Consider the following 26,463-nt stretch of genomic DNA (forward strand, 5'->3'; position numbering starts at 1 on the left):
TAAAAGGCGGGCTGGCGAGGGGCAGCCCGGCCCTCTCCCATGACCTGGATCTTCCTCCGCGGCAGGCGGAAGGAGTTCTTGTGCTCTGACTGCTTCCGGTGTGGGGCTGGAGGGAGTCTGTTACTAGGGAGGGGGCGGTTCGGCCATGGGAAAGAAGCACAAGAAGCACAAAGCAGAGAAAGCGGAATGGCGCTCTGCTTCCGCCACCGCCTACAGCGGTAAGAACTGGGAGCTGTACGGAGGTGGGGCGGGGAGAGGTCTCTCTTTATATTCAGGGACGTCTCTACTGCCGGCAGGACCCGGCATCTCTTCGTGGGCTGGACTGCACCGGAGCGTCGGGAGGGAAAGGGTCTTGTCTGAGTACGTGAGGGGTGGGGGGCCAGGCCGCTGATCCTGTCCAGTAGTCGGGCACCTGGGGAAGCCGGGCGGTCGCACGGGGCGGCAGTGAAGGGAAATGGCGTGTTGTGGGGCTCCTAGCAGACCGGTAGTGGGAGAAGTGAAGTGGGTGGTGGTCTGAAGGAGGTGGCTCGGGGAGGTGCACGGGGATTGCGGAGTGAGCGATGGGCGCTGGTGTGGTGGGGTTTTGAGACCAGGCGCCTTCATGGTTTGCATGGCTCTTCTTGATGGATTCCGGTTGCTGCAGTAGTTGAGTGGTGCTTGGTTTCACCTTACTCTGATAAGGATCTTGAGATGTTTTCTGGGAAAGCTGATGGGTTAGTTCCTTATGTGATCCCAGTTTGTGGAAAATCATGATGCAAGATGTGCTGAACAACTGTTTAACATGGATTTGTTAGTCTTATTTTTCTCTCCAAATGCATTGCATATGTTTTCAGCCTTCAGCAAATTATTGTAAAGAACATTTCTAGAGGAAGCATCAGTAATTACTTTGTGCTGTCATCTCTGTGTGCATTTATGAGATGTTTTACTTTTTTTTCATTTAGATTACGTGGATAAGCCTTTGGAAAAACCATTAAAGCTGGTGCTTAAAGTTGGAGGAAGTGAAGTGACTGAACTTTCTGGGTCAGGGCATGATTCTAGTTACTATGATGACCGATCAGATCATGAGCGAGAACGGCATAAAGAAAAGAAGAAAAAAAAGAAAAAGAAGTCTGAGAAGGAAAAAGAAAAGCATCTAGATGATGAGGAAAGAAGAAAGAGAAAGGTAAGCTGTGATTTTTAGAATTCAGACTTGCTTATCAGATCTAAAATCTGGCACAGAGTACAATTTGATTCACTATTACAAGAAACTTATTCTTGGCAGATGTAGAAAACCCCTGTGTATGTGTTGGTATATTTCTCCTATTTGGACGAGATGTTCCTGTGATGATTTCTTGAACGAAGGAGAAGCTTTTTTTCTTGTAACTGCTTGGTTTCTTTATTCATTTGCTTTGTTTGTAGGTATGAATACTTCCTGATTACAGCCAGGTCAGAAACATGTTTTGCTACCCTTCGAGGAGGGTATTTTCAGTTTTTCAAATAAATCTAACTTGCATTTCTGTTTCTGAGATATACCGAGTTATTGAACATTGTAATTGATATGTTTAGTTAAAACAGCTTTCTGAAATCTGATCTGTTGATTACTGTGGTACGGTAGTCTTGTTGGCTCTTGCTTAGAATAACCTGCATGCTAGGCTTTGTGTCTTTCTTAGTAGCAACCGGTATGGTCACATATTTATTGTATGTGTAGGACCTTTAGGAGTAGAATTTGAAATCAGCAAGGCAGTGTTGGTGGTACAGTTACCTGTACACTTTCTTCCTGGAGACCGCATAGCAGCCTTCCAGTATCTGAAGGGGGCTTATAAGGATGCTGGGGGTGAACTATTCATTAGAGACTGTAGTGACAGGACAAGGGGTAACAGGTTAAAACTTAAACAGGAGAGGTTTAGATTGGATATAAGGAAGAAATTCTTTACTGTTAGGGTGGTGAGGCACTGGAATGGGTTTCCCAGAGAAGTTGTGAATGCTCCATCCCTGGTGGTGCTCAAGGGCAGGTTGAATGAGGCATTGGGTGGCATGGTTTAGTGTGAGGTGTCCCTGCCCATGGCAGGGGGTTGGAACTAGATGATGTTAAGGTCCTTTCAAACCCTAACTATTCTATGATTCTATTTCTTCTGTGTACTAATGATTCTCTGACATACCTGCTTTTTTAATTATCTTCAGCCCTGTACAGTCCTGTAGTTTTCTTATTCTTGTAATATATTTCTTTGGCACTACTTTGTATGTGTGTATGGCTAAACGCTATCATTTTGAATTGATTTGTTAGGCTTGACCTACTTGAAAATGCTATAACTCTGTTGGATCATTCAGAAGTTCTTGAATACAGGGCAGATAGTGCAAAGTTTTTTCTACAAACATTTTTCAGATGTTTCAGCCAAGAGCATGGCACTTGAAATGTAGATTTTGCAGCATCAAATTAATTATTTGTTTTGCCTTTGCTAAATTGGGGTGGAGGGGGCAAGTTTGTTGGTTTTTTTTTTTCTCCCAGAATTTCACTATTAGTGCATGCAAAAGAAACTAACGGATAGGTAAGCAATAAAACTGTAGTCTAAGTATGGTTAATAGAAGTATGCTTTTCTGTATGAGCATGAGTAATGACTTGTAAGATTATAGGAATGACTCAGGCATGCGTTTGCTTTGAAGTTCAGGAAGAGATCATTAATTGCTACCACTGTTACAGAGGATGTCTTATGGTTATTTTGCAGGTTTCCTAAATTGTCATGTACTTTATTGGTTCCCATTTAATGCATGAGACAACCAAAATACACTGATCATAGCAGAGTTACAGACTGATCTTTAGTGAATAGTAAATTATACTTCCTTTACCCTCTGATGTAGCTTATCATCATGCAATTTTACATAGAAATATATCTATTTTACATATAAATAGCTTCAGAGTTTAACATTCTTTTTACTAAAAGAACAGTAATAAATGATAGAACAATAATATATTAAATACAAAGCAAAAGGTGAACAGAATTAGTTTTCATTGGAGAAGAAAATTGAAAAAAGTGACAGGGAAATATATGCACTCTTATTTAAGCCATATTATGGCTCAGATATAGAATGAGTGTTCCAAATGAAAAATCACTCTCTTACCTTTTGGTGTGCAGGACTGTACATTCCAAGTACATTCTTCTAAAATCTGTCTTCTTCCTGCTATGCTAGGAAGAGAAAAAGAGGAAAAGGGAGAAAGAACAGTGTGACACTGAAGGAGAAACTGATGACTTTGATCCTGGGAAAAAAGTGGAGGTTGAACCTCCTCCAGATCGTCCTGTCAGAGCATGCAGAACTCAGCCAGGTGAGCAGCGACAAAAATTAAATCATCTTGTGTGTTTTCAAAAAGCATGCACAGCATAGCTTTTGCCAAAGATTCCAAAACGTAAAATATCCATGAGGATCTGCAAAAATCTAGAGCCTTTATTTTTTCCAACATTAAGAGCTTTCAGCTATCTGAAAAGTCAGTATTCCTCTTGGTACTTCTGGGTTTTAGTAGGTTTATTTTCATGTAACTAAACTTGCCACTGGCTTCTGCTACTTGGCAGAATAAAGCTAGTATACAAGTATTATTGTGTGTATTGTCCCCTTAATTTCTTTTCCATAACATTTCCTCAGCATTTACATAACAGTGGTCAGAATGTCTGAAACCAAGTTTTCATAGAATCATAGAATGGCTTAGGTTGGAAAGGCCCTTAAAGATCATCCAGTTCTAACCCCCTTGCCATGGGCAGGAATTGTTTCCACTCAACCAGGTAGCTCAAATCCTCATCCAGCCTGGCCTTGAACACTTCCTTTAACCACAGATTCTCCTTTATCTTACCACCCTTACAGTGAATAATTTTTTCCTATATCTAATCTAAATCTCCCCTTTGTCAGCTTAAAGCCAATCCTCCTTGTCTTGTCCCCACCAGCCCTCACCAAAAGGCCTTACCCAGATTTCTTGTCAGCCCCCTTTAGGCACTGGAAGCTGCTCCAAAGTCTCCCCAGAGACTTCTCCAGGCTAAACAAGCCCAACTCTCTCAGCTTGTCTCCATAGGAGAAGTGCTGGATTCGCTTGAGCAGGTCCATGCTCTTCTTGTGTTGGGGGCCCCAGAGCTGAATGCAGTAGAGGGGGAGAATCCCCTTCCTTAACCTCCTGGTCACGCTGCTGGTGACCAGCAGCAGCACAGGACACGGTTGGTTTCTGGGCTGCAAGTGTTCACTGCCAGGTCTTGGTGAGCTTATTGTCAACCAGCCCCCCAGGTTTTTCTCCTCAGGGCTGCTCTCAATCCAGTCTCCACGGAGCCTGTATTTGTGTTTGGAATTGCCTCAACCCATGTGCAGGACCTTACACTTGGCTTTGTTGAACTTTGTGAGGTTTGCAGGAGACCCACCTTCTTAGCCTGTCCCGGTCCCTTGGGATGGCATCCCTTCCCTCCAGCATGTCTGCTGCACCACACGGTTCAGTGTTGTCCTCAAACTTGCTGTCCATGTTGCCAGCAAAGTTGTTAAAACAGCACTGGTCACAATACCAGCCCCACCCTGTGGTACACCACCCTTCACTGGTTCCACTTGGACACTGAGCCATAGAATACGACTTAGAGTGGCACCATCTGGCCAGTTCCTTATCCACTGAGTGGTATGTCCATCAAATGCATGCCTCTCCAACTTAGAGACAAGCATGTTATGTGGGACAGGGTTAAATGCCCTGCACAGATCCATGTTAGGTGACATCAGTCGCTCTTCCTTTATCCACCAATGCTGTGACCCTATTGTAGAAGGCCACCAAATTTGTCAGGCATGATTTGCCCTTAGTGAAGCCATCTTGGCTGTCACCAATCACCCTCTTACTGTCCATGTGCCTTAGCATAGTTTCCAGGAAGATCTGTTCCATGATCTTGCCAGGCACCAAGGTGAGACTGACCAGCGTGTAGTTCTCTGGGTCTTCCTTTTTCCTGGAAAAGCAACTTAGTAGCAAAAATCTGTGTCTTTAGGAGTGTTGTAAGTCTTGTGTTTGGACACTTCCCATTGACTGGTCAGGTAATTTACTGAAGAAATTTTTGTTTATGTCTGCACGTTAGATTGAGGAATGTGTCCGTCAGCTGTCAAGGTGACCTAATAGGGGTAACTGAAATTTTCTGGTCAAACCTTTATGTCTCCAAGAAGTCTGGAGCTTGACAAGCTAAAAGCTGATCTCTGTATATACAAGGCTTCTGTTTTCACCTGCTTGGAAAATTCCGTTCAAAAGCATATAAATTACCTTACCGGTTCTGGTTAAGAAGGCAAGTATCTTTCCATTAGCATGAGAAAAGCTGGAGTTTCCATTCTAGATTTTATCATGCTCCTTTTTTTTCCAAACTTCACATTAAAGCCAGTCTCTCTAAAGTATGTTCATGGATAGGTAAAATTAACTTGTAGTGTTTACTGTTTGATCTATATGAAAGTGAAATGGTAATCAATATTTCTCTTGCCAGCAATCTGTCACTCTTCTTTTTGACTGAAAAGATTCAGAAAAGCTAATTGCATGGGTGTTATGGTAAAGAAACCATTATAATTGCATAGATAACATGCTGTAAGAATGTGAATTTCCCAACTGCAGTATCTGAGGAGCCATGTTTTAAGTTCCCAGTTGTTTTTTTTTTTTCCTGGTAAAATACAGAATACCTTACTTTCACCTTAATACATTTTCTTACAACTACTAGACTTAGCATCTGATTTAATGTGTGCTAGTTTTTACTGGGATTTAAATTCAGTAGGTAGTAAAGGAGAAGAAATAGTTACTGCATGCTTAGAAATCTGATGTACTTCTGCTTTGAAATCATGTCTCATTGATCTTCAGATCAGTACAAGCTGTACTGGTAGTTAAGATTTTCTCTCTGGTATTTACATTTTTAAATAGGTGCGTATACCTGTATTCTGTTTCATTGTACTTTTCTGTGTTTCTGTCTCAAACTGCAGCTGAAAATGAGAGCACACCAATCCAGCAATTACTAGAACACTTCCTTCGCCAGCTTCAAAGGTATTAAGCATTTTGTATCTACAGCTGTGGCACTGATGTCTAATGCATAATTATATCTGTTACCTTACAACTTCTTATTCTGATTTTCTGTTTGAAAATAGTGTCTACAAACTGGCTGTAATATGTTTGGTAATTTTGCAATCATATCAAACCTGGCAGGTTTTAAAGATTAGTTGAGGAAAATTATTACCATGTATGCAATTCTGGCTTTTGCAGGGAAGTGTTTTGGGCAGAGGGTATGTTGCCATTATAAATTTATTGAATATTAATGGCTTACATTAGGAATATAAAAACAGTTATGAATTTTAATAGTTTAAAAGATTGAACTCTTCTTACGAAATTTTGTTATTCTGTGTCCTCTGTCAGATGCCAAAGCAAGTTTATACCTACTTACTTGATAAAGCTGGAGAGGCCTTTTATTTTATTCTTTTCCATAAAACGTTATCCCTGTAGCTCATGTTTAAAAAATATATATAATATTTTTTTATTATATAGTAATAAGATAATTTTAAAATTAGCTAATCTGAAAATACACTAATTTGAAACTACAAAACACAGTAGTTATTTTTAGAGGACCTTATGAACAAGAAGAATCAAAGAGTTTATTACTCAGTGAAAAGACCCATTTGAGACACAGAGAGCTTGCAAGAAACAATTCAAGAACTAGCTGAGTCTAATTCAAAAAAGTCTCCATATGTGTAAATTTTTTTCCTGTATCAGAAAAATTTTCAAATATGCCTCTGTTTTATAAGAGTGCTTTTAGTGTGTGAGGTTTTTTATTGTGTTAGTGTGTGAGGGGGGTTTGTTGTGTTTTGTTGGTGGTGGGTTTTTGTTTTTTGTTTTTTTTAAAGTAGTATTGTTCTTTTTGTACCATTAATGCAGTATAAAAACTATGATAATTTATTTTGCTGATCTAAATGTATTGTTTTTATTTTTAGGAAAGATCCTCATGGGTTTTTTGCTTTTCCAGTCACGGATGCCATTGCTCCTGGATATTCTATGATAATAAAGCACCCTATGGATTTTGGTACAATGAAGGAAAAAATTGCAGCAAATGAATACAAATCAGTCACTGAATTCAAGGTAAATTCATAGAGACTTAGTTATTTCAGAGCTCTTTAGTAAGAAACTGAAGATTCTTTTTAGCTGTAGCAGCCTTTCTTACATTCATTATTTTAATGTCATTTTTTTTTTCAGAGCTGAGCACTTTATAAAAATAATTGTGTGTGCTAGAATGAGGTTTGTGCTTTATTTTTCACTGAGGAAGCTCTATGTTTGTGAGAATCTAATGCAGTCTACTACAAATCACTGTAAAAATCAAGGACATGCTCTACAGTTCTATAGAATTCATGAAAGAAACTGGAGCGAGCTCTTTGTTTTGGTGTTTACTATTTTTGGAATGGGGTAGGGTTTTGGTTCAGTTTTGTTGTTTATTTGGTTTGGGGTTTAATTTGTTTTTTTTTTTATTTAGACCTGATTAGAGTGATTAAATGTCAAGTTTGACTTGTCTGCAGGAGAACTGGATATACTGAACATTTTGTGTAAGATCCAATAATAACTATATATTTTTATCTTTAGCCATCCTGTTTTCCATATAACTTTATCTGGAATGGTCTTTTGGCAGAAGCTTACCTGGCAGGCTTATTGGCAACTTTCCTTGGCTATTTTGTGTATTGCTATTACTGTAAAGCTTTATCAGATGCACTGTGGTTTTATAGACAGTGCGGTAAGAAATCTCTGATGGTATTGCAAGCTGCTGGAAGGAAAGGAGGGGTTTGTAACTGATACATGGAGTTCTGTTTGCTGCCTTCACTGTTACTGCTTTCTAGAGTGGTGTTGATGTAGCAATAGACTTGGCAGAGAGCATTGGCTTGCTTATCAGGCATAACTTCTTTTGAAGGGTCCAGCGAGGTGAGCAAATAATGGCTTATATTTCCTATGGGTGCTTTGATTATTCTTTTGTGTTATGTATGCTTTATTTTTCAAAAAAAAAGTATAGGGACTTACAGGAAATAGTAAAGAAAGATTCGTAATAGCATTGCCACTAGCAGTGCCTTCAGGTCTCTAAATTCTAGTGGTGTTCTGGATTGCCTTATTCATCAGCTTAAAAAGGAATTGTGAATGGGAGCTCTGTGGCTCTATTTAGATACAGATATGGTTGCAATATTGATACTGGGGAGATAACAACCTAAATTATGAAAATCAGTCTTGTTTAGACTGACAAGTTCTGTTCCTTTTGAAGGACTTGATTTCTGCTGGTATTCTAAGGAGCAGTGAAATGGTTGATAGAAGTGTCTGCCCTACAGTGACAAAGAGATTATATGTATACCTAATTATGTTTTTGCCTTTATAATTCTGTATAATACAGAAATTAAATTTATGGGTTTTTAACCTCTAAAACGAAGCCTACTCAAAAGGTTATCTTTCATTTATAATACATGTAACTAGCTGAGCCTAGTCACAAGCCAATAAATAATCTAAGAGTAGAATCCACAAGAACCATTTGCTGTATTTAAAGGAGGGGAAATTGCTGCAGAGAACTCATCAGTTTTGCTGCCAAAAAGTGGTGTGCTTCAAAGTTGGTCATGCAAAGACTGTCTTTTTTCTGCAGCATTTCATAAGCCACCACTAGATATATAGCTCATGTGGGCTTCTTTATCTGGTGTTGGGTTTATAGTTTCCTCCTCCATGTCACCTTCTCAATTTCTGGTTTTGTGATGGTCTCATTAATCAAAGGCAGATGGCTTAAATACCATAAAAAGTCAGAGACTGCCAGTTTAAACTGTGTTCACCTACTTGCTTAGTTTTGGCTTGATGACAACTACTAAATGATTGGGAAAGCACTGCTCTGACATCCCTGTGTGGAAAAAGGAAATAAACCAATTTTGGGGTGTTTTTTCACAGAATCCGGTCATAAGTGCAGTACGGCAAAGTTATTTTTTGTGAATGTTGGGTGCCAGAAAACGTCTGTAGAAGTATGTCTATGTCCAACCACAATAGTAACCTTAGAATATCTTTGTCTCAGCAAATTATTCACTGGTCTGAAAACTGAGTGGGTTAACTTACCAAAAAGCATATCATCCTGTTTGCATACACTTTTGCACATAATCCATTCATTTTCAAATATAATGGACACCTGCACAAAAAAAATATTTGCATTTGTCTACAAAATGAAGGACAACTGATTGCTTGAACAGTCATTGTTTAAATATTGAAAAATTAAGAGAGAAAAATATATTCTTAAATCAGTCACTAGTTGAATTTGTTAGGATCCAGTTTGTGAACTGCCTGGAAAGACCACTGTGTAATTCTTGGTTGTTGATTTGCCAACTTCAGAATTTTTCAGAGGTGTATAATAATGTCTTTTTAATTCAGTGTTTCATAGAGCTTCTAATAATTCTTTCTATGCTTTACAGATGAGTAGCATGTGACTAGAAAAAAAAGCACCCAAATTGTTTGGTTCTGTTACAGTGGAGTGTGTTGTACTTTTGTTTTTGGACCTTGCGTCAATAAAAATTACTTGACATTACGTCTGATGGATAAACATTCAAAGGAGCAGGCAAAATCAGGCTTGCCTGTTCTTATACTTTGAAGTTTTCTTTTTTTGTTTTTTTGTTTCAATGCAAGTGTCTGAAAAAGTGGTCAAATTAATAGAACTAAGATTTTATGTAAGATGCTTTGTATCTTTCTGATATCTTTGTATGATTCAGAAGATGGCAAAACTACCAAAAATGTACTTACCTTGGTGCCTCAGCCGTTTTACGAATTTCTTCACTGTCCATTTGTGTAATGTGTTACATTTGTTATTCAGCGAAAAGTAAAGTATTCTTTTTTTAAAATCGAAAAGCTAATTCCAAACAAAACTTGAAGAAGCAAAAAGGGCTCAAACCTTTGCAATTTTATGTTACCTTTTGGCTTGTGTTTAATCCATGAGCCTTCTGCTGAAATATTATTTTATTATTCACAGAGCTGCCATGATGAATAGTATCTTCCTTTACAAAAGGAATTTGAAATTTTAACAGTTCTTTTGTTTTGTGTTTTACAGGCAGATTTTAAACTGATGTGTGATAATGCAATGACTTACAACAGACCAGATACTGTTTACTACAAGCTAGCCAAGAAGATACTGCATACAGGCTTTAAGATGATGAGCAAAGTAAGAGACCTATTAAAAACAAAAAGCAGAAACTCTATGCAGGTTTTTTTGCTATACTTAAAAGGATCAATTAATTACAAAGATAAATGTTATTTCATCTATCTGTGATAAATTATAGTAGTGCCTGTTAGGACTGCTGTATTTAAACGGCTTGATAGCATTCTTGTTGTAACCACACGCATATTTCTCAACTTTTATCTGCACCACTGAAGTCTGAGGGAGTTTTTTCCACTGGCTTCAGTGGAAGCGATTAGTGTCCATGTATATAAATCTCAAGTGTTGAATACTGTTTCTGGCTGAAATTTTAAAACCAGGATCTCATTTATGTTTTATTTCTGTGTAAACGGAAACCTTTTTTGAAGATGGTGGGTGTAGGGGAGGTTTCAGGGGTGTTTACAGATGTGCACATGCAAATGCTTTTTACTCAAATACAGCTGTTGGCTTGTAAAATGAAGTTATTTTGATGAGCTGCTCTGTGTGTGTGTGTGTGTGTGTGTGTGTATGTATTGCAGTTATGGTAAGTTTTGTGTAAAATAGGCAGTTGTCTTTGCATATGCAGTTTTTTTTGTTTTTGTTTCTCTCTTGATAGTTGGGCTGCAGAAATTCTGATGCCATGCTACCATGACCAAATCATGTTGCATCGCCATTGGAAACGAGGCATTAAGAACAAAATAAGGCCATGGCCATTCCCATCCCATCCCATTATCATAGCATCTTGGCTATGAGGGAAAGGTTAAGTCCCTGCCGCTCTGTCCTTTCTGATTCTAGGAACGGCTGTTAGCTTTGAAGCGCAGCATGTCGTTTATGCAGGACATGGATTTTTCTCAGCAGGCAGCTCTTTTGGGTGATGAAGACACAGCAGTTGAGGAACCTGTCCCTGAAGTTGTTCCTGTACAAGCAGAGACTACCAAGAAATCCAAAAAGCAAAATAAAGAAGTTATTAGGTAAAGGTTTTAATGGGCATGCTTACTGGCTTGTTTCAGCTTTTGTAATGCTAGACAGCAGCAAAGAATTGAGGGAAAATAAATTACTTTCAGCCTTTCTCTTTGTGGTCCATAGGATAAATGGGTGATTTTATTGTATTTTAATACAGTGATTCCCAAGTTGAAACAGACAATTCAAAGAATGTCTACATATTTTTTTAAACATAGTTGATACATATATATAGAGATATATATAGAGAGATATAGATATAAATACAGATACAGATATTTTCATCTTTCTTTTTATTAAATGAATAGTTTCTTCTCATAAAGGTTTGAAATGTTCTTTTTTGAACATAGCCATAAATTCCTTCTGCATTTTTATATCATGTCCCTCCTCCCTTCCCCCCCCCCACCCCCTTTTTTTTCCCCTAAAATGATGGACTGTATCAAAATCAAGACCTTTCTGGGAGAGCAAAGTGGCTCCCAATCAGTAAATTGTTTTATTTAACTTCTTTTTTTGGGGCAGGATGTAGAGGTACAGGAGGTTGTTTTTAGAGCAGATTATATGTTCCAAATTAAATTAAGCTTCTTTGTATGCTAATGCAATAGCTATCTTCCAGCTAATAGGCACCCCCATGTCACAAAGTTGTGGTTTTTACAGCTAAAATCTAATTTAAAGGGTTTGTTTTTCTATTTTTGAGATTTTAGCAGAAGCTGTGATTTGGAAGAACATCATGTTGTTCAATGTTCTTGCATAGGCTTCCTAGGATAGATGTTGAATTTAAATGGTAGGCCATTATATCAACTGGAATTTTATGAAAATAAAACTGTGGCAGAGCAAGTCATGTCTTAAATTATCTGATCACATATTCTGCAGGCTTCTTAAACATTTGATTTTTCTAATTGACTTGAGCTTTTAAGCACTTGTATTTTGGCATCAGTAGGATATTCTTTTTGATGTACAATAAGAGCTTTGGGAGGGGAGAATTGAACCTAATATCAGATATTTTTGTCTTCCTATTTCCCAGTTAAAAATGGAAAAATAGCTGAAGTCAATGTTTGCAAAGTGCTAAAGCAGTTTAGACCTATATACTGTGGTTTAAAAAAGTGACTTGATTACTTGGACATCCTAAGTAGTTTTTTTAAATTTTGTCCAGGATGTTGCAATCTTCTGAACATTATTTCACAAATCTTGTTAAGTATTCTGTAGAGTGTGATAGAAAGTACCAGTTGTTGAGGAGTTTCCTGCTGTGTACACCTTTTCTTAAACTTTCAATGAAACAAATCGTATAACACATTTGTCTCATAATGGTATGATCCTGTGATCTTTTTATTGTCTTTAATAGCAAAACTTCCTTGTGTATCAGATCTGAATATCTATACAGAGAGAAATTCTTAGCTAAGCAAATGGAAGAAGATAACCCAGGAGAGAGAAATGGATTTGGTGTGAGGAGATGCTCTACCCAGTACCTAAGGTGTTTGGCCCTAGTGTCTAATGTCCGTATAATACCCTGAAAAATTTTATGTACAAAGTTTATTTTAAATATATAATATACCGAAGACTGCCATGTCTTATGATATCTTCACACTTTCCCTTACAATACTACCTTTCTCTGATATTTATATAATAGCTAAGATATGTCTTGTTCCATCTTAGGTATGCTTATTTGTTACATTTTTATTATTTGGGTGTTTTAATGAAAAGGGATCTACTGAAACATAAATGTTAATTTCTGTCATTTCAATGAGAAGAAGTGGTGTGATTGAAACTGAGTAGGAATACTAATTGCCAGTATTAACAAACATAGGAATTAAAGGACTCCCTGCTGAACTGGGAGCAGTGTCTTGCTTCTATAAGCAACTAACTGATATAATCCTCAAAATGCAGCTTTTTTTTTTTCCTTTTTTTTTTTTCCTTCAGGTTAGAGTACACAGTATCTATTCCGTCATTTCAAAATTTCTTTTCTGCATCTTCCTAGTTGGAAGTTGTGAAAATAGTGTATTTGTGCATGTGGGAGACTAAGAGCGCATACAGCATTCGCTTTGTATTAATGCAATTTTATTCCAAATCTGTTTTGTAACGCTTCCTTTATTTTCTTCAAGGTACAGAAACAAAATTTTTGAAGTTCCATAGTTTGGTAGTTCTCAGCTTCTGCTGCAATACTTCAGTTTCATAATATAATTCCACTTAAATTCTAAAGTAGACTGACACTGGGAAGGGGGTGGGATGGATTGTTCTATTTAGCAAACCCAAAATTCAGCCCTTTGTTTTGTTTTAGCTTTTAATTTCTACAGCTACTCCTTTCTTTTTCTTAGTTGCATATTTGAACCTGAGGGAAATGCGTGCAGCCTGACAGATAGCACTGCTGAAGAACATGTCCTGGCACTAGTGGAACATGCAGCAGATGAAGCTCGGGATAGGATCAATCGATATCTACCCAACAGCAAGGTCTACTGCACAACAAAGTTCACAGTTCCATTTTGTGTCTGACTATTGAATGCTTTGTTTCATCTTGGAAAAGAGGCTTTAGTATTGTATTTTCTAAGACCATAACATCTAGGATGTATGCCCTGTGAGGAGCACCAGTATCTCTATTGTCTATCATTTAGTTCCTACTGAAGACCCATTTTAGGGTGTCCTAAAAGGATTTTGAGTTGTATATTGTGCAGTGAATATATTTAGTCATTCTCTTGCAGAAAACAGTGAAATGTTGCTCAGTCTTGAATCTGGCTTCCTTAATTACAGACCTTAGCATTGAAAGTGATTAAAATAGCATCACACTCTTCTTATAGTTGCACTCAGAAAAAGCGAACTTTGGCATAGTTTGAAGGTTTGAAATTCAGGAATTTTAAGTGTTAAATTACAGTTTTCAATGAGAAGCCCAGAACCTCTTGTAGTTTCATGTAGCTGTAGTCACCTATAGCATCTTCTTGTGTGAGTACAAATTACAGGTATCCTTCAGTGACTAGGAGAAGATGGCAATAGTTTGTCCATGTTGGAGTTTTTGACAGTGCTAACTATAGGTTTCATCATCTTGAATGTGATTGTTACTGTTCCATGTCTGGTTTTGTGTTGTTCCAAGAGTTAGAAAGAAAAGTTCAGTGATACTGTTAGTGCAGTTTTCTCAGCACGTTCTTTTTATGGGCTGTTTTTGTTAGCTATGTGATAATGGCAGATTCCTTCACTACTTCATGCTAGGGTTGGAGTGAATGCTACAGGCATTTGCTACAGGCTTATGCTGAGGTGCATTTACTCTGCTTACATCGCATTGTGTGTAGTCTTTATTCTTTGTCCTCATTTCTCATTTTGTCACATACTCCAGTGACCACTGCAGTCAAAAAATAATCAGGAGGTTGCTACAGCCTGTGTTTTCCACCAATTTTTTTAACAACTGTTGCAGAAGAAGCATTTGCATTGAAGCATTAGTGATAACAGTTGTCTTCAAACTTAAATATCTTTTTCTTGGACAATGGCCCTTATTATGCAGTGCCCTTAGGCTCAACTGGATTAGGAAGTAGAACCTCAACAGCAGGAGAAGGTTTAGTTTTTTCAGTATATTTCTGTTTCTTTGGATAATTAAAGACTTGCTAGGATTGAAGGCAGTTTCAAACCTCCAAATTAAGAGTGTCTTTTAAAAACGCTTTAAAGCAATACCAATTTTCTGCTAATTGCTGACTTTACTGAAGAGGCCTTTCATGAAGATACAGTCAGTTTTGCAGTGTTTGAGAATTGTTCTAGGTGTGCAGCTCTTGTCTAGGCTAGACAATGTGCTACAGATCCCACTGAATCTAGGTAAAACTGATATGTTCTTAGAATTCACCCATTATGAACTTTTGCCATCACTTCATGGTATTGTTCTTGTTTATTCTCTTTCCAGTGTTTGTCACCTCTGTTTTTATTATATGTCAACATTAGCTTTGGCCTTAAGTATGGTCAGTTTCTAACATCAGCTTAGTTTGTTGCATCACTTCTGGCAGTTTACAGACCCCAGTGTGTTCTAATGTCTTTCATGTTTCTGGCTGTCTGTTTAGCATTTTGTGTGTGTGCTCTGATAGGTTTGTCACCTGTTTAAGAATTGGATATTCATAAAAATACTTCTGTTTATGGAAAGTTGTGGCTGAGATATGAAAACGAGCAGTTTGGTCTAGATTTGAAAAATAAGCAATGAGGTAGATTGTGGATAGGATTTACAGATCTGCTTCTAAAAAGAAAGTGTGTTGTAGGTTTGGCAGTTGGAAAGGTTGGCTCTGTACTAATTATAATGGAATTGATTTTGTCTTTGATGCAAACTTTAGATCTGATTTAGGAAGATGAATAAGGAATTGTATATGTGACATACAAACTGTTACTCCTGAGTCTTCTGTGAAGCATTTGCCAGGCAGTGTTAAATAATTTAATTTTCTGTGTTAAAAGGAGTACCAGAGTGCAGGATCTGAATATGGCTAAAAATGCATTTTGTAGTTTTCTGTGTAAGTAAACACCTCCTTTTTTGGGTTCGGACTGTTTTGAGTGATTGCTTCAACATCTTTGTGGTTCTATTTGCAGATTGGTTATCTAAAAAAAAATGGAGATGGAACTTTATTATTTAACGTAGTAAATTCATCTGATCCAGAAGCAGAAGGTAAATGCCAAAATTTTTCAAGCAGACATTTCTAATGTCTAATGTTTTAGCAGATTTTGATGTCCTAACTGTACACACAGATCCTGTGTATTACAGATGAGTTTAAAAAAAACCCAACCAAACAAAAAACAACTCCCCAAACCATTTTCCACAACAGCTATATTTAGTATCTCCAGTATAATGTATTTCTCTGCCTTTCAAATTGTCACTCCTCAGATGCTCTGTTTTACTCATGCTAACAGTAAGGAGGTAAAATAATATCTATTTATAAGCAGTTATACATTGCTACAACTTCACAGAGACTTTGAAAGACAGGCTTTCTCTTCAGGTACCTGGTAGTGTTAAAATCTAATAGATAAAAGGTGAGGGAAAGGTCTGTAATCCTATGTAAATGTGCAATGCACAGATGCAAATTCAGAATAATTTTTTGCTTATTTCATAATTTAAATTATTAACTAAATTTCAGTTTAAAGTTAATTTGGTTTTGCTCAATCGTTTTTCTTTAGTTCCCTGATCTTTTCTAGGGGGTTTTGTTTGTGTTACTACTATACATAATTTATACTGCTTTATGCTTTTCTCAAAATGCAGAAGTTTCAAAGTTTAATGTGGAAATGTCGTAGTCTTTATGCTGCTGTGTCATGTTGATTTAGCACCTCCTCTCTGCACCTTTTGAGATTGGAATTCATTCACAGCTCACGTATTGTTGCACTGATGAATGTATGAACCCTTTTGACTAGTTGCATATCTATTGATTTTTTGACTGGGGGGATACAAACCTCTGCCTACATTGCTTTTCATTTGGCAGTAAATTTTTCTGGAATGGAAGTGAACATATAGCTGTCATCATGCCCTTGCCTAATTCTGGAAAGAAAAAAAAATAATAAATGAGTGATTTATTACCTTTGAAATCATGCCACTGAAAATTTAGACAGTGATGGTAAAGGGAACAGAGGAAGCTTTCACTGTGTGATGTAAAGAACTGTCCTGCTAACTTAATGTTTCTGTGAATAAGATCTTGTGAATAAGAGATGGAAATACGTTTACAGCATGTATTTGAAATTTAAATGGCGAGCTTGAATTACACTACCTGTCCTTAATGTACAGGTTGAAAGACATTTAGGCTTTATGATAACAACAGCTTTTTGAAGTGGCAAAATCTCAATTTTCACTATAAACTTTATACATGAAATGCTTTTCTAAAAATAATCATTCTCTTTTAAATTATTAGAGGAAGAGACTCACCCAGTGGATCTGAGTTCACTGTCAAGCAAATTATTACCTGGCTTCACTACGCTGGGCTTTAAAGATGAACGAAGAAATAAAGGTAAATGCTAAAGAACATGTTTGAACTTTGTGTTAATTAAATGTTTGCATTACTTCCTGATATAAAACAATTTCAGATTATGCCTGTCTCCAAGTGAAAGTTCACTTGGTTGTTTCTGTAATATATAATTATTCCATTTACAGCAGAATGGAGTTTTAATTAATTTGTCTTTTTTGCTTATTAAATGTAACTTAATTAGGAGTTTATGGATTAATGTTTTGTCTTTGTGTTATAACCACAATAAAAGCTTTCCAGTAATGGTACTCCATGTTCTCTGGAAGAAATAATTTTTCATGAACAACTGTGCTTAGATTTGAGATTTAAAAAAAACCCTAAGTACATTTATTTATATGGTTAAAATAGTCATGCTGATTCTAGAGTCTGGAAATGCCCTTGTGATACTGCTCTTGATTTCAGTTGGAGGGAAAAATGCACTGCACTTTCTATTTCAGAAAACAAAATATTCCCCCCACTCCATGATCTTTTACACTTGTAATAATCATTTGTCATCTTTCTCCTACCTGTCTAGTAACCTTTCTTACAAGTGCTAGTACAGCACCTTCTATGCAAAACAACTCTATATTTCATGATTTGAAATCAGACGAAATGGAGCTCTTGTACTCAGCATATGGTGATGAAACAGGGATACAGTGCGCCTTGAGGTAAGTGCTTCCTTATATGAGGCCTAACTTCTTGTAGAAATTCTATGAGAAGCATTTGGGCCTAAATCTTAACTAGGAGCCTCCAAATCCTGATTTTATTTTTGTTTGTTTGTTTGTTTGCTTGGTTTTGGTTTTTGTTTTTGTTTGGATTGGGGTTTTTTTTGTGTTTTTTTTGGTGGGGTTTTTGTTTGTTTGTGGTTTTTTTTTGGGGGGGGGGGTTGGTGTTTTGTTTTTTTTTTTTTGTCCCCTAAAACTGATTTTAAAAATAACTCGCTATAAAACTTGAGGCTACCTTGTTGGTGGGGTTTGGTTTGGGTTTGGGGTTGTTTTGTGGTTTGTTTTTAGGGGGGAAGGGGTTGTCTTACATTTCTTTATTGGTGGCTTGGGGGGGGGGGTGTTAGGTTGGTTTTCTGTTTCATTTTCATTTTTAAGTTACCCTGTTTTGTTTGCAAGGCTGTTATGGATCTTGTTACTAGGATCTTTGACTGCAGGATATTATAGGTGTTAAAAATTTAATGTTTTGCTGTAAACCCCACAATAAGTAGGCTTAGATATGCAAGTAGTAGATTTCACTGACTTTAAAACAGTCATAATTTCAAGGCATTTCTAAACAGTTAAAGCTGCTTGAAAAGGAAAATACCAATTTTCATTAAATTGCTCCTCTTAAAGGGAAAGAATCACAAACTTGTTGTTTCCTTTGTGGGGATTTTTTTGGTTGTTTCGTGTTGTTTTTTTTTTAATCCACTACCAGTGAAAGTTCCAAGTGAAAACTTGCTTAGAGTTGTAAAAAACAAGTTTGCATGTACATTTCCTTCCATTAAAAATAAAGGGGGGGGGGGGGAGGGGAGGGGAAAAAAACCCACCTTATCTGAAAGGCCTTAATGGCTTTCCCCTGGCAAAAAAAAAGTAAATCAAAAGAACAAAGAAAATGTAGGTGCGTATTTAGGGAAAACTGTGTTATATGTTGAAATATTATTATTTTTTTTTAATTAAAGTAATAAACATGTTCTGTAATGCTTGTATCTCCATTCCTACCAGCTTACAAGAATTTGTGAAGGATGCTGGAAATTACAGCAAGAAAATAGTAGATGATCTTCTGGACCAGATCACTAGTGGAGATCATTCCAAAACTATGTATCAGCTAAAGCAGGTGTGTCCTTGATGCAGAGAAATGTCACGAGTTCATCAAAACAAGAATGGACGTACTTCTGGTTTTTAATACTGTATGACATACTTTGTTATCCACTGTCAATTTAAGCATTGCAGGCTTAGCTATTCATCTATTGTGAACCAATTTAGGAACTGAGTTATTCAGCAGAGAAGTAATCTTTTTCTTTTCTCTAGCTGGATCATTTCTCCAATGTGGTTCACTGTGTGACAGCAGAAAGGAAAATGCGCAATATAGCAGGGGAAAGAAAGGACCTACCAGCTAAATGCTGTTTGGGAAGCCCTGTTATTCAATGTCATGACTTAACATATCTGCTTCTGAGTTACAGTACAATGCTTTTGCTAAGGATTGTTTTTTTCTTAATGCAAAATATTCCTTGTGGAAGGATTAATTATTTGGAATGTTGATATAATGTTGGAGAATAGATTAATATCACTGTACAGGTATCTATTACTCAACAGTACTAACTTTTAAATTCATGTATTATGTCTGAAGGAAAAACTTATTTCCAAAAGCACTTTACCAATGAGATTAAAACTAAGACTGGAGAAGAGATTTTTCTCAGAAGTATATATAATTCTGGTGGAAATGTTTGCATTCCCAAGACAAAATAGGTTACCAGAAATTGCAAAATCTTGTTTCATGTTACCTTCACCCTGAAAACCACTCTAGTTTGAAGTAGTTGTCTGCTGTTTAAAATGGTGACATTCTGAATGATTCAGGAATAAAGAAAGGGAGGTGGAAGGGGAGGATGGAAGGCACTCTGACTTCCTGACATGGTAGAAATGAGATTATGCTGAATCTCTGCAGATGTAGAAGGAGAATAGGGGAGATTATGGTTCAGGAAAAAGGAGATAATAGAATAAAAAATACAGAGGATCCTTCAAAATTTTATGTTTTTTTTTTCCAGTAGCTACTGGAAAAAGATTCTATATGAAACAGGAGGAAATGTAAAGGATTAGTTTAAAAAAAAAGAGAAATTCAAAACCAATATTTTGAACATTGTTCAATATTTAATTTAGCTTTAAAATAATTTTTTTCCCTTTTTACCAAGTTCCAAATGCAAATTTCTGAATACCCTTCAAATGGTCATTGGCTATTTACATTTAGAAAGGGTGCTCAGTTGTGACACATGTGGATATGTACAGATTTAGTGCAATTAAATATGTTTCAGTGGTGATGTGCCATGTATTTGAATACTTTCTGCTGCTATATTTGAGTAAGAATGAGTATCTCTGAAATGCAGTCTTAAGAATTACCATCTTCTGATTTGGAATCAGAAGTTACGTAAGTAACAGCTAAGATACTGCACTTGAATATGAAGTTCATGGGTAGAAGAAATAGCGTAAGGAGACTCAAAGATTACTTAAAATGCATAAGCATATATTTTGAAACAGTAACTGTTACACTATAACTGCATTACAGATACTTCAAGAAGTTAGCTGTCTATAGCCTCAATTTGTGTGGGAAGTTTGAATGTAAATATACTTGAAAATGTACAAGAGAGAGGTCTCTCTCTTATTTTGAATAAAACAGTGTTTCTGTCTTTCCAGAGGCGAAACATCCCAGTAAAACCACTGGATGAAGTTAAAGTAAGTTATGCTGATACTCCGTGTGGTTTAGTTGGTTTTGTTTTTTTTTATTGGAAAATTGTCTTGGCATTTGAAGTAGAGAAAGTGATGTTCTCTGGGTTTCCAACAGTCAAATTCCAAATTTTATTTAATGTGCATCTGTTCTGTATAATACTGCGTAAAGAAAAGACTGTTAGGTTAGTCTTAAAGAGGCTGTCTTAGCTCTAAATTGTTTACATAAATGTATATGGTCACCCATTAGAGAAGAACTAGTCATTTTTGTTGCTTTATTTAAAGGTTTCATGCAAACATCACAAAATAGTGATAGTGTTCCATGGTAGTTTGGGATCTAATCATGGTAAATCAGTAAGTTACACAAACTAAGAGTATTCTTAGGAAACATAAGTATAAACTATTAAATGCTAACATCTAAAATAGGATTTGGTTCTCTAGGTTCTGCCAGTTCTCATAAAAGAAGAGCACAAGTTGCGTAATACCTGTCCAGATTCTTCCAAACAGATTATGGTAAAGTGGTTTATGTGTTTAAAAAAGAAAATAAAATATATATTGACACATTCTTTTTGTCTAGAATAAGCTTTTCTGTACTTAAAATGGATTCTCTTGACACTCAGTCTGTTTCAGTTAGTGGCTTTGTTTGTCCTGTTGTTCTGTATTCCCTAGTTTAATTCAGCATGCATAACAATCTCAGAGGCAGAAAGATCCATTAGTAATCTGAGATACTTAATCTGTTGATGAATATTTGAGGTTCAACCTGCTATAAAAGTTTTTAAAACCTCAGTTTTGCCATATCCATTGAAAATGTGTGTTAGAAAGTAGAGGTAAATAATGCATATCTTCTGCTTTCACAGCTACTAATCAATTTTTTTTAAGTGGTTTTATCTTCCAAATTATTTGTAACAGCAGAAAATTTGTGTTGTATTCCACGGCAATTCACATAAAAATCATATGGATTACATTATAACAACTAATAAAATTTATAGTTTTATAAATATTCCTTATTTTTTGTGGAAAGGTTTGTATTTCTCTAGAAGGTGATTGGTTAAGTTAATTCATGAAAGTGCTGTATTTCATTTTCATATTCCTAAAAAATAATACCTCGTTGTATATTTTAGTCTTATTTTAGTCTTCCTGCTAGAATAGACCACCTCAGAATTTTGTTTAGAATATGTTTTGAAGCTTAACAACTTTTACACTGATTATATAGTAGTATTGCAATAAATATGGGGAAAAAAATGCATTTTTGTTGTAGTGCAGGCTGTATCTTATTATCCAAATGTATCAAAAAAAGAAATACTTGAGAGGCCAGCTCCAGCTGATGCTGTGTATAGGGAGGCCCACCTTACTGGTTTTGTTAGGCACATACTAAAAATTTCAATAAATCCAGTATAGCATCGAATAGGTGAGGGGAAAAACGGTATCTGGAAGTGGCTCATGGCGATACTGATAATGCGTCCTTCTGCCAGAGTTCTGACATGGGACAGGAAAGAATTGAACAGGTAATTGAGTTCCAGAGGACTTGGTAATGTTTGTGTCAACAGTCCTGGATGTTGAGATGAAAGATCCCTTGACTGTACAGATCCTTTGTCATTCATATGACTGGACTGTCCTGGAGCCATCTGTGAGCTGCCTGTGAGTTGCAGGTTAGCTAAGATGGTTATAGATGCTCCAGACTCAAGTGTTTTGGTGCACATTTTTGAGAGTATAGATTCATGCATGTACCTTAATAACTTTTAGTGTTTATGACAGCTTATGACTATTGCTAGTGTTTCTGTTTCTTGTATTTTAATAGGTTGGAGAATCTGCTGGAGACAGTAACACTTCTGACTTGGACTTTCTGTCTATGAAACCGTACTCAGATGTATCTCTTGATATTTCTATGTTAAGTTCATTAGGTAAGTAAATATAGAAGCCATCAATTGCAGTTTTATTGTACTATTTAGGCAAAATAACAGCTACATTTGCTAAGCATAAAAGCATGTTCAAAAAGTCAAAATAAGTCTACATTTAGCATATGTAAAAGTCTATAGGTAGACATAGGTAAAAGGCTTGTACAAGGTAAATGAAACATTGGTCTTGTTTTTCCTTTGAAACATCAGTGTGCTAACCAGGCTAAGTTTTTTGTATCACTGAAGAAATTGAAGTATTTGTACCTCACAATTTTCATTGTTCTGCTTGGTTTTATGTGTTCATAAATTTTGAGGGTCGGTGTGGAGCTTTGTTTCAGAAATATTACTGCTTCATATGCTGGTTTTTGAAATAACCCGGGCAGTAAATAAATGTGTGGAGCTCAATCATATCATCACTTGGAATGTCCCAGAAGAAAAATCAGAAGAAATTTCAGGCATTAGGAAGACTTTAGCTTCAAATAAGACTGTTGTATGAAAATGTTAGGATATTGCTTCAAATAAACATCTTTGAGAGAGGTATCCTTTAAATACTACACAAAGCAATGTTCCCATTTCTGCAGTCTGCCAAGCTGGCCAAATGTCTTCAAAAATGCCATCACAAAAAAAATAGCATCACTCATGGTTTAAGATACTTCTAATTCAGAATGTGAAAGTTGCCAAGCTATACTAGGAGTCAGTTCAGTTTCAGCCATTTCCCATGGTGCTCTTCTTGAGTCTCCAATATCACAAAATGCTTTCCAACATGTATTTCTTGAAACTGAAAACAGATCTGCAGCTATTGCCTTTTAGAAGTGTGAAGGAAAATGCAGGATTAAGATCATGTGTAATGTTTATTTTAGATTTTTTTTTTTATAGTGTCTTGATAATGAGTCAGTATGCATGTGCTGATTTTGGGTTTTGGTTGGTAACTGGTGACCATTAGGGAAAGTGAAGAAGGAGCTTGATCATGACGATAACCATTTACATCTGGATGAAACAACTAAGCTGCTGCAGGACCTTCATGAGGCTCAGGCTGAGAGAGTGGGATCCCGGCCATCATCCAATTTGAGTTCCCTCTCCAATACTTCTGAAAGAGACCAACATCATCTTGGTAAAGTTACCTTTGTTATAGAAGTTGCAGTACTACTGCTATAATTGAAACTTGTTAAAATTTATATTTTAATTTACATAAATCTTTGTATGAAACTACTTTGATAAAATAGTGTGTTAACTACAGAATTATGTTTTAATTTTTAAATATGTAAGGCAAAGACAACTCAGAAGATACGCTTTTGACCTGTGAAATTAAGGGCACTAACTGTAGTTACTTGGGTTTTTATTAGGCATGGTTGAAGTAATTGTGAAGTAAATTGATACTGACCAGTAAATCCCTATATGCACTTGCATTTTATGCCCTTAGAAATACTAAGGAGTATTAATGTTTCCTTGACATGGTTGTATGCAGCAAAGAACAGGTGGGATTCTACAATAGCCTTCCATTATCAACTATAAAGTTCAATGATAAAACAGGATAGTAGGTTAACATATCACTTAACAATTTGTTGCCATCCCTGTGAAGGTAGGACATGTTGACCATTTGATGATACTTAATGAAACTTTGTATCCTGTTTTTTGGGTTTTTTGTTTTTTTTTTTTAGCTCAAATTAGTAGAATTGTGACTGCTTTTCCCAAAAAGGTCTAAAATAGTAAAGAATCTTGTAATTTATTTTTTTTCTTTCAAAATCTGCTCTTTACATACTGTTTAGATGTCTGTCGTGCTTTAAAAGTGTGAAAGGAGCATATGAACTAACCTTGCTGTTTATATGCATAAACGCCTCTCCATTAATTTTCTGTACTTTTAAAAGTTTTTCTTTTATTTCCCATGTTCTGCAGGAAGCCCCTCTCATCTGAGTGTTGGAGAGCAGCAAGACATGGTTCATGATCCCTATGAATTTCTTCAGTCTCCAGAAACCTCAAATGCCACTACTAACTAATCTGACATGTACTATATATATTTTGTATTTTAATTGTATTATGCTTTTATAAAGTTTTTGTCCATGGCAGAAACCTCAATTTTGTTCCTCTTTTCTATGAGGATTCCTGTATATTATTATCATGTATGCTGGATTAGACAAAACAAAACTACATAGTATGTCACGTTGTTAGCAATGTACAAAGACCTGCTTTTGGTTTGTTTCTTGAGGGAGATTGTTGTACACTGGTGTGTGTGGCTTAGCTGAAAACCAGCAAATAATGTGTTAGAAAAAATTGTATTTCATAGAAATTAAAAAGTGATAATTTTCCCAGTATAATGGCAGCAGTCATTAAATGCTTCTAGTAAAATTATGTACCAGTTCTGTTCAGGTTCTAAGTTGAACATCTTCAAGGAGGACTGTTTCATTCTAGCAGTGACAGAGCTGCATGAATTGTGATCATTATTGTATTTCCCATCTCCTGTTGCTAATGATCTGTACAAGTTGTTTCTGTTTCCACGTACTTAAATCTTTTTTTAATCACTCGAGGGAGAGTAACATTGCTTGATAGCTGCATTAAAATGCTCACTATGAGAATTCTACCCTGGATCTAAAAAAAAGGACGTTTTCGTGGTCCCTTGTGTCTTGAAACAAAGAAAATATAATCCTTTTATTTTTTAATATATGTATATTGGCTGAAAAAAATCTGGGTAAGGTGTGCTTTTCAGTAATTTTAATGACACTTTTATAATTCAGTATTGATGAAACTGGGGGTTTTGTACCCTTGATACATGCAAGCTGGACAAATTTATGGATTTACAATATTTTGTAAATATTAATAAAAATACTAAGCCACTTTCTATTTTTGCAAATACCTTGTTCTTGCCAAGATAAAATTCATTTCCTTATCTTTACTAAATCTGAAATAGTAGGAGGTCTTGGTCTGAATTTTTGTGCTGCCTTGAGAGATAAATTTCATTATGACACATATAGTTGTAAGCAAAATTAACTGTAAATTTCTAGGAACCAACAGGGAAGTCTGTCAGGTAACTGATATCAAAGCCTTGATAAAGGTTAAACAGGAATGTCTCAGACTAGTTATTTGTGGTCTGGACTGTTTCCCTCCCCTTCTGACATGTCTCTTCAGAGCTCCTTCCCCACCCCACTTAAGCGGTGTGATTTCTGTTTAGCTGTTAGATGTCATGTTATGTTAAATCAGCTGGTTTCTGGTGATTTGGTGATTCTGGTGGCTGCCTTTTCTTCTCTATACACTAGTTGATTGCTGTTTCTATTGCAACAAATCATTTGTAGGATTTCCACCTGAACTGGATCAAAAACTTTTGAGTTTCAAACATTCTTCTTTGCTTTCCTCCTAGTCAGTCAGTTTCACAATTAAAGGAGCAGTGGTGCCCACCTAAAGGCTGGAAGTAAAGTAAGGATCAGAAGACAGGAGGGAACTCTTGAAATCATCATTGGCAATGATAGCAAAGCTTTCATGAGTTATCTCGATTGTGAAGGATTTAATACTGATTCTTCTCTAGGAGCAAAGTTCTGCAGCATATTCCTCTGCTAGTACATCATTGTTGTGTCTTGCCTTAATAATGAGCAGAAACACAGATTTTGATAAGACACTTTGATAAATCAGGTAAGTATCTTACCTAGGCCAGCCTTCTTTGATGAAAATATCTTGGGTTTGCAGTTCAGCCTGAGGTGAAAAGTTTTGGTCATGTATAAAGTTTGCATGTATAAGATTGTGCTATTTATTTGTTTCAGGTTTAAATGTTGGAGTGTATTTTTAATCATAAGGCTGCAAGCACTTTGATATTTTTAATTTTATTTTTTTTACTTATTTTATTTACATATAGAATACTGGCATATTTTGGTCTAGAAAAGTTGGGATCACACAACACAAATGGGCAGATCTGCCAGAGATCATAGGAGAGCCAAGATACTCATCACATGAAGTATTTACGAATAATTACTTTTGAGTGTATAGAAAACATATTCCACAGTGCACATGTGTAATTCTGTGGGGAAGGATTTATTTTTTTTTTTTTATTAAACTGGGACCAAAGATTTTATATAAAACAATTCTGGGATTTTTTTGGAGAGTCAAATTAAATGTAAATTCTACTGGAATTCTACTACTATACTACTTT

The 26,463-nt window shown here is 36.2% G+C and overlaps 1 protein-coding gene across 10 annotated transcripts; it reads left to right on the plus strand.

Annotated features, from left to right (window-relative positions):
- The first annotated feature begins 132 nt into the window (after positions 1–132).
- Positions 133–26,138, plus strand: BRD9 (bromodomain containing 9). 10 transcript variants are annotated; one of them, XM_061449682.1, is made up of 19 exons: positions 133–218; positions 942–1,162; positions 3,166–3,298; positions 5,935–5,995; positions 6,934–7,078; positions 10,041–10,151; positions 10,920–11,095; positions 12,424–12,552; positions 13,394–13,526; positions 15,624–15,699; positions 16,928–17,023; positions 17,553–17,685; positions 18,724–18,835; positions 20,407–20,445; positions 20,878–20,949; positions 22,235–22,337; positions 23,275–23,442; positions 24,225–24,333; positions 25,681–26,138. In XM_061449682.1, the coding sequence occupies exons 1-18, from the start codon at positions 146–148 to the stop codon at positions 24,323–24,325; spliced, it is 2,082 nt and encodes a 693-aa protein (XP_061305666.1). In that variant the 5' UTR covers positions 133–145; the 3' UTR covers positions 24,326–24,333; positions 25,681–26,138. The 10 variants fall into 10 exon arrangements, with proteins under 10 accessions (XP_061305666.1, XP_061305667.1, XP_061305665.1 ...); XM_061449683.1 differs by lacking the exon at positions 25,681–26,138 and having other exon boundaries at positions 20,878–20,965; positions 22,254–22,337; positions 24,225–25,163; XM_061449681.1 differs by lacking the exon at positions 25,681–26,138 and having other exon boundaries at positions 24,225–25,163.
- The last annotated feature ends 325 nt before the right edge of the window (positions 26,139–26,463 follow it).

This window comes from Pezoporus flaviventris, unplaced genomic scaffold, assembly GCF_033815535.1.
Source record: "Pezoporus flaviventris isolate CSIRO_AGI_PZ_B2104156 unplaced genomic scaffold, CSIRO_AGI_Pfla_v1 ptg000007l, whole genome shotgun sequence".
Lineage (NCBI taxonomy): Eukaryota > Metazoa > Chordata > Aves > Psittaciformes > Psittacidae > Pezoporus > Pezoporus flaviventris.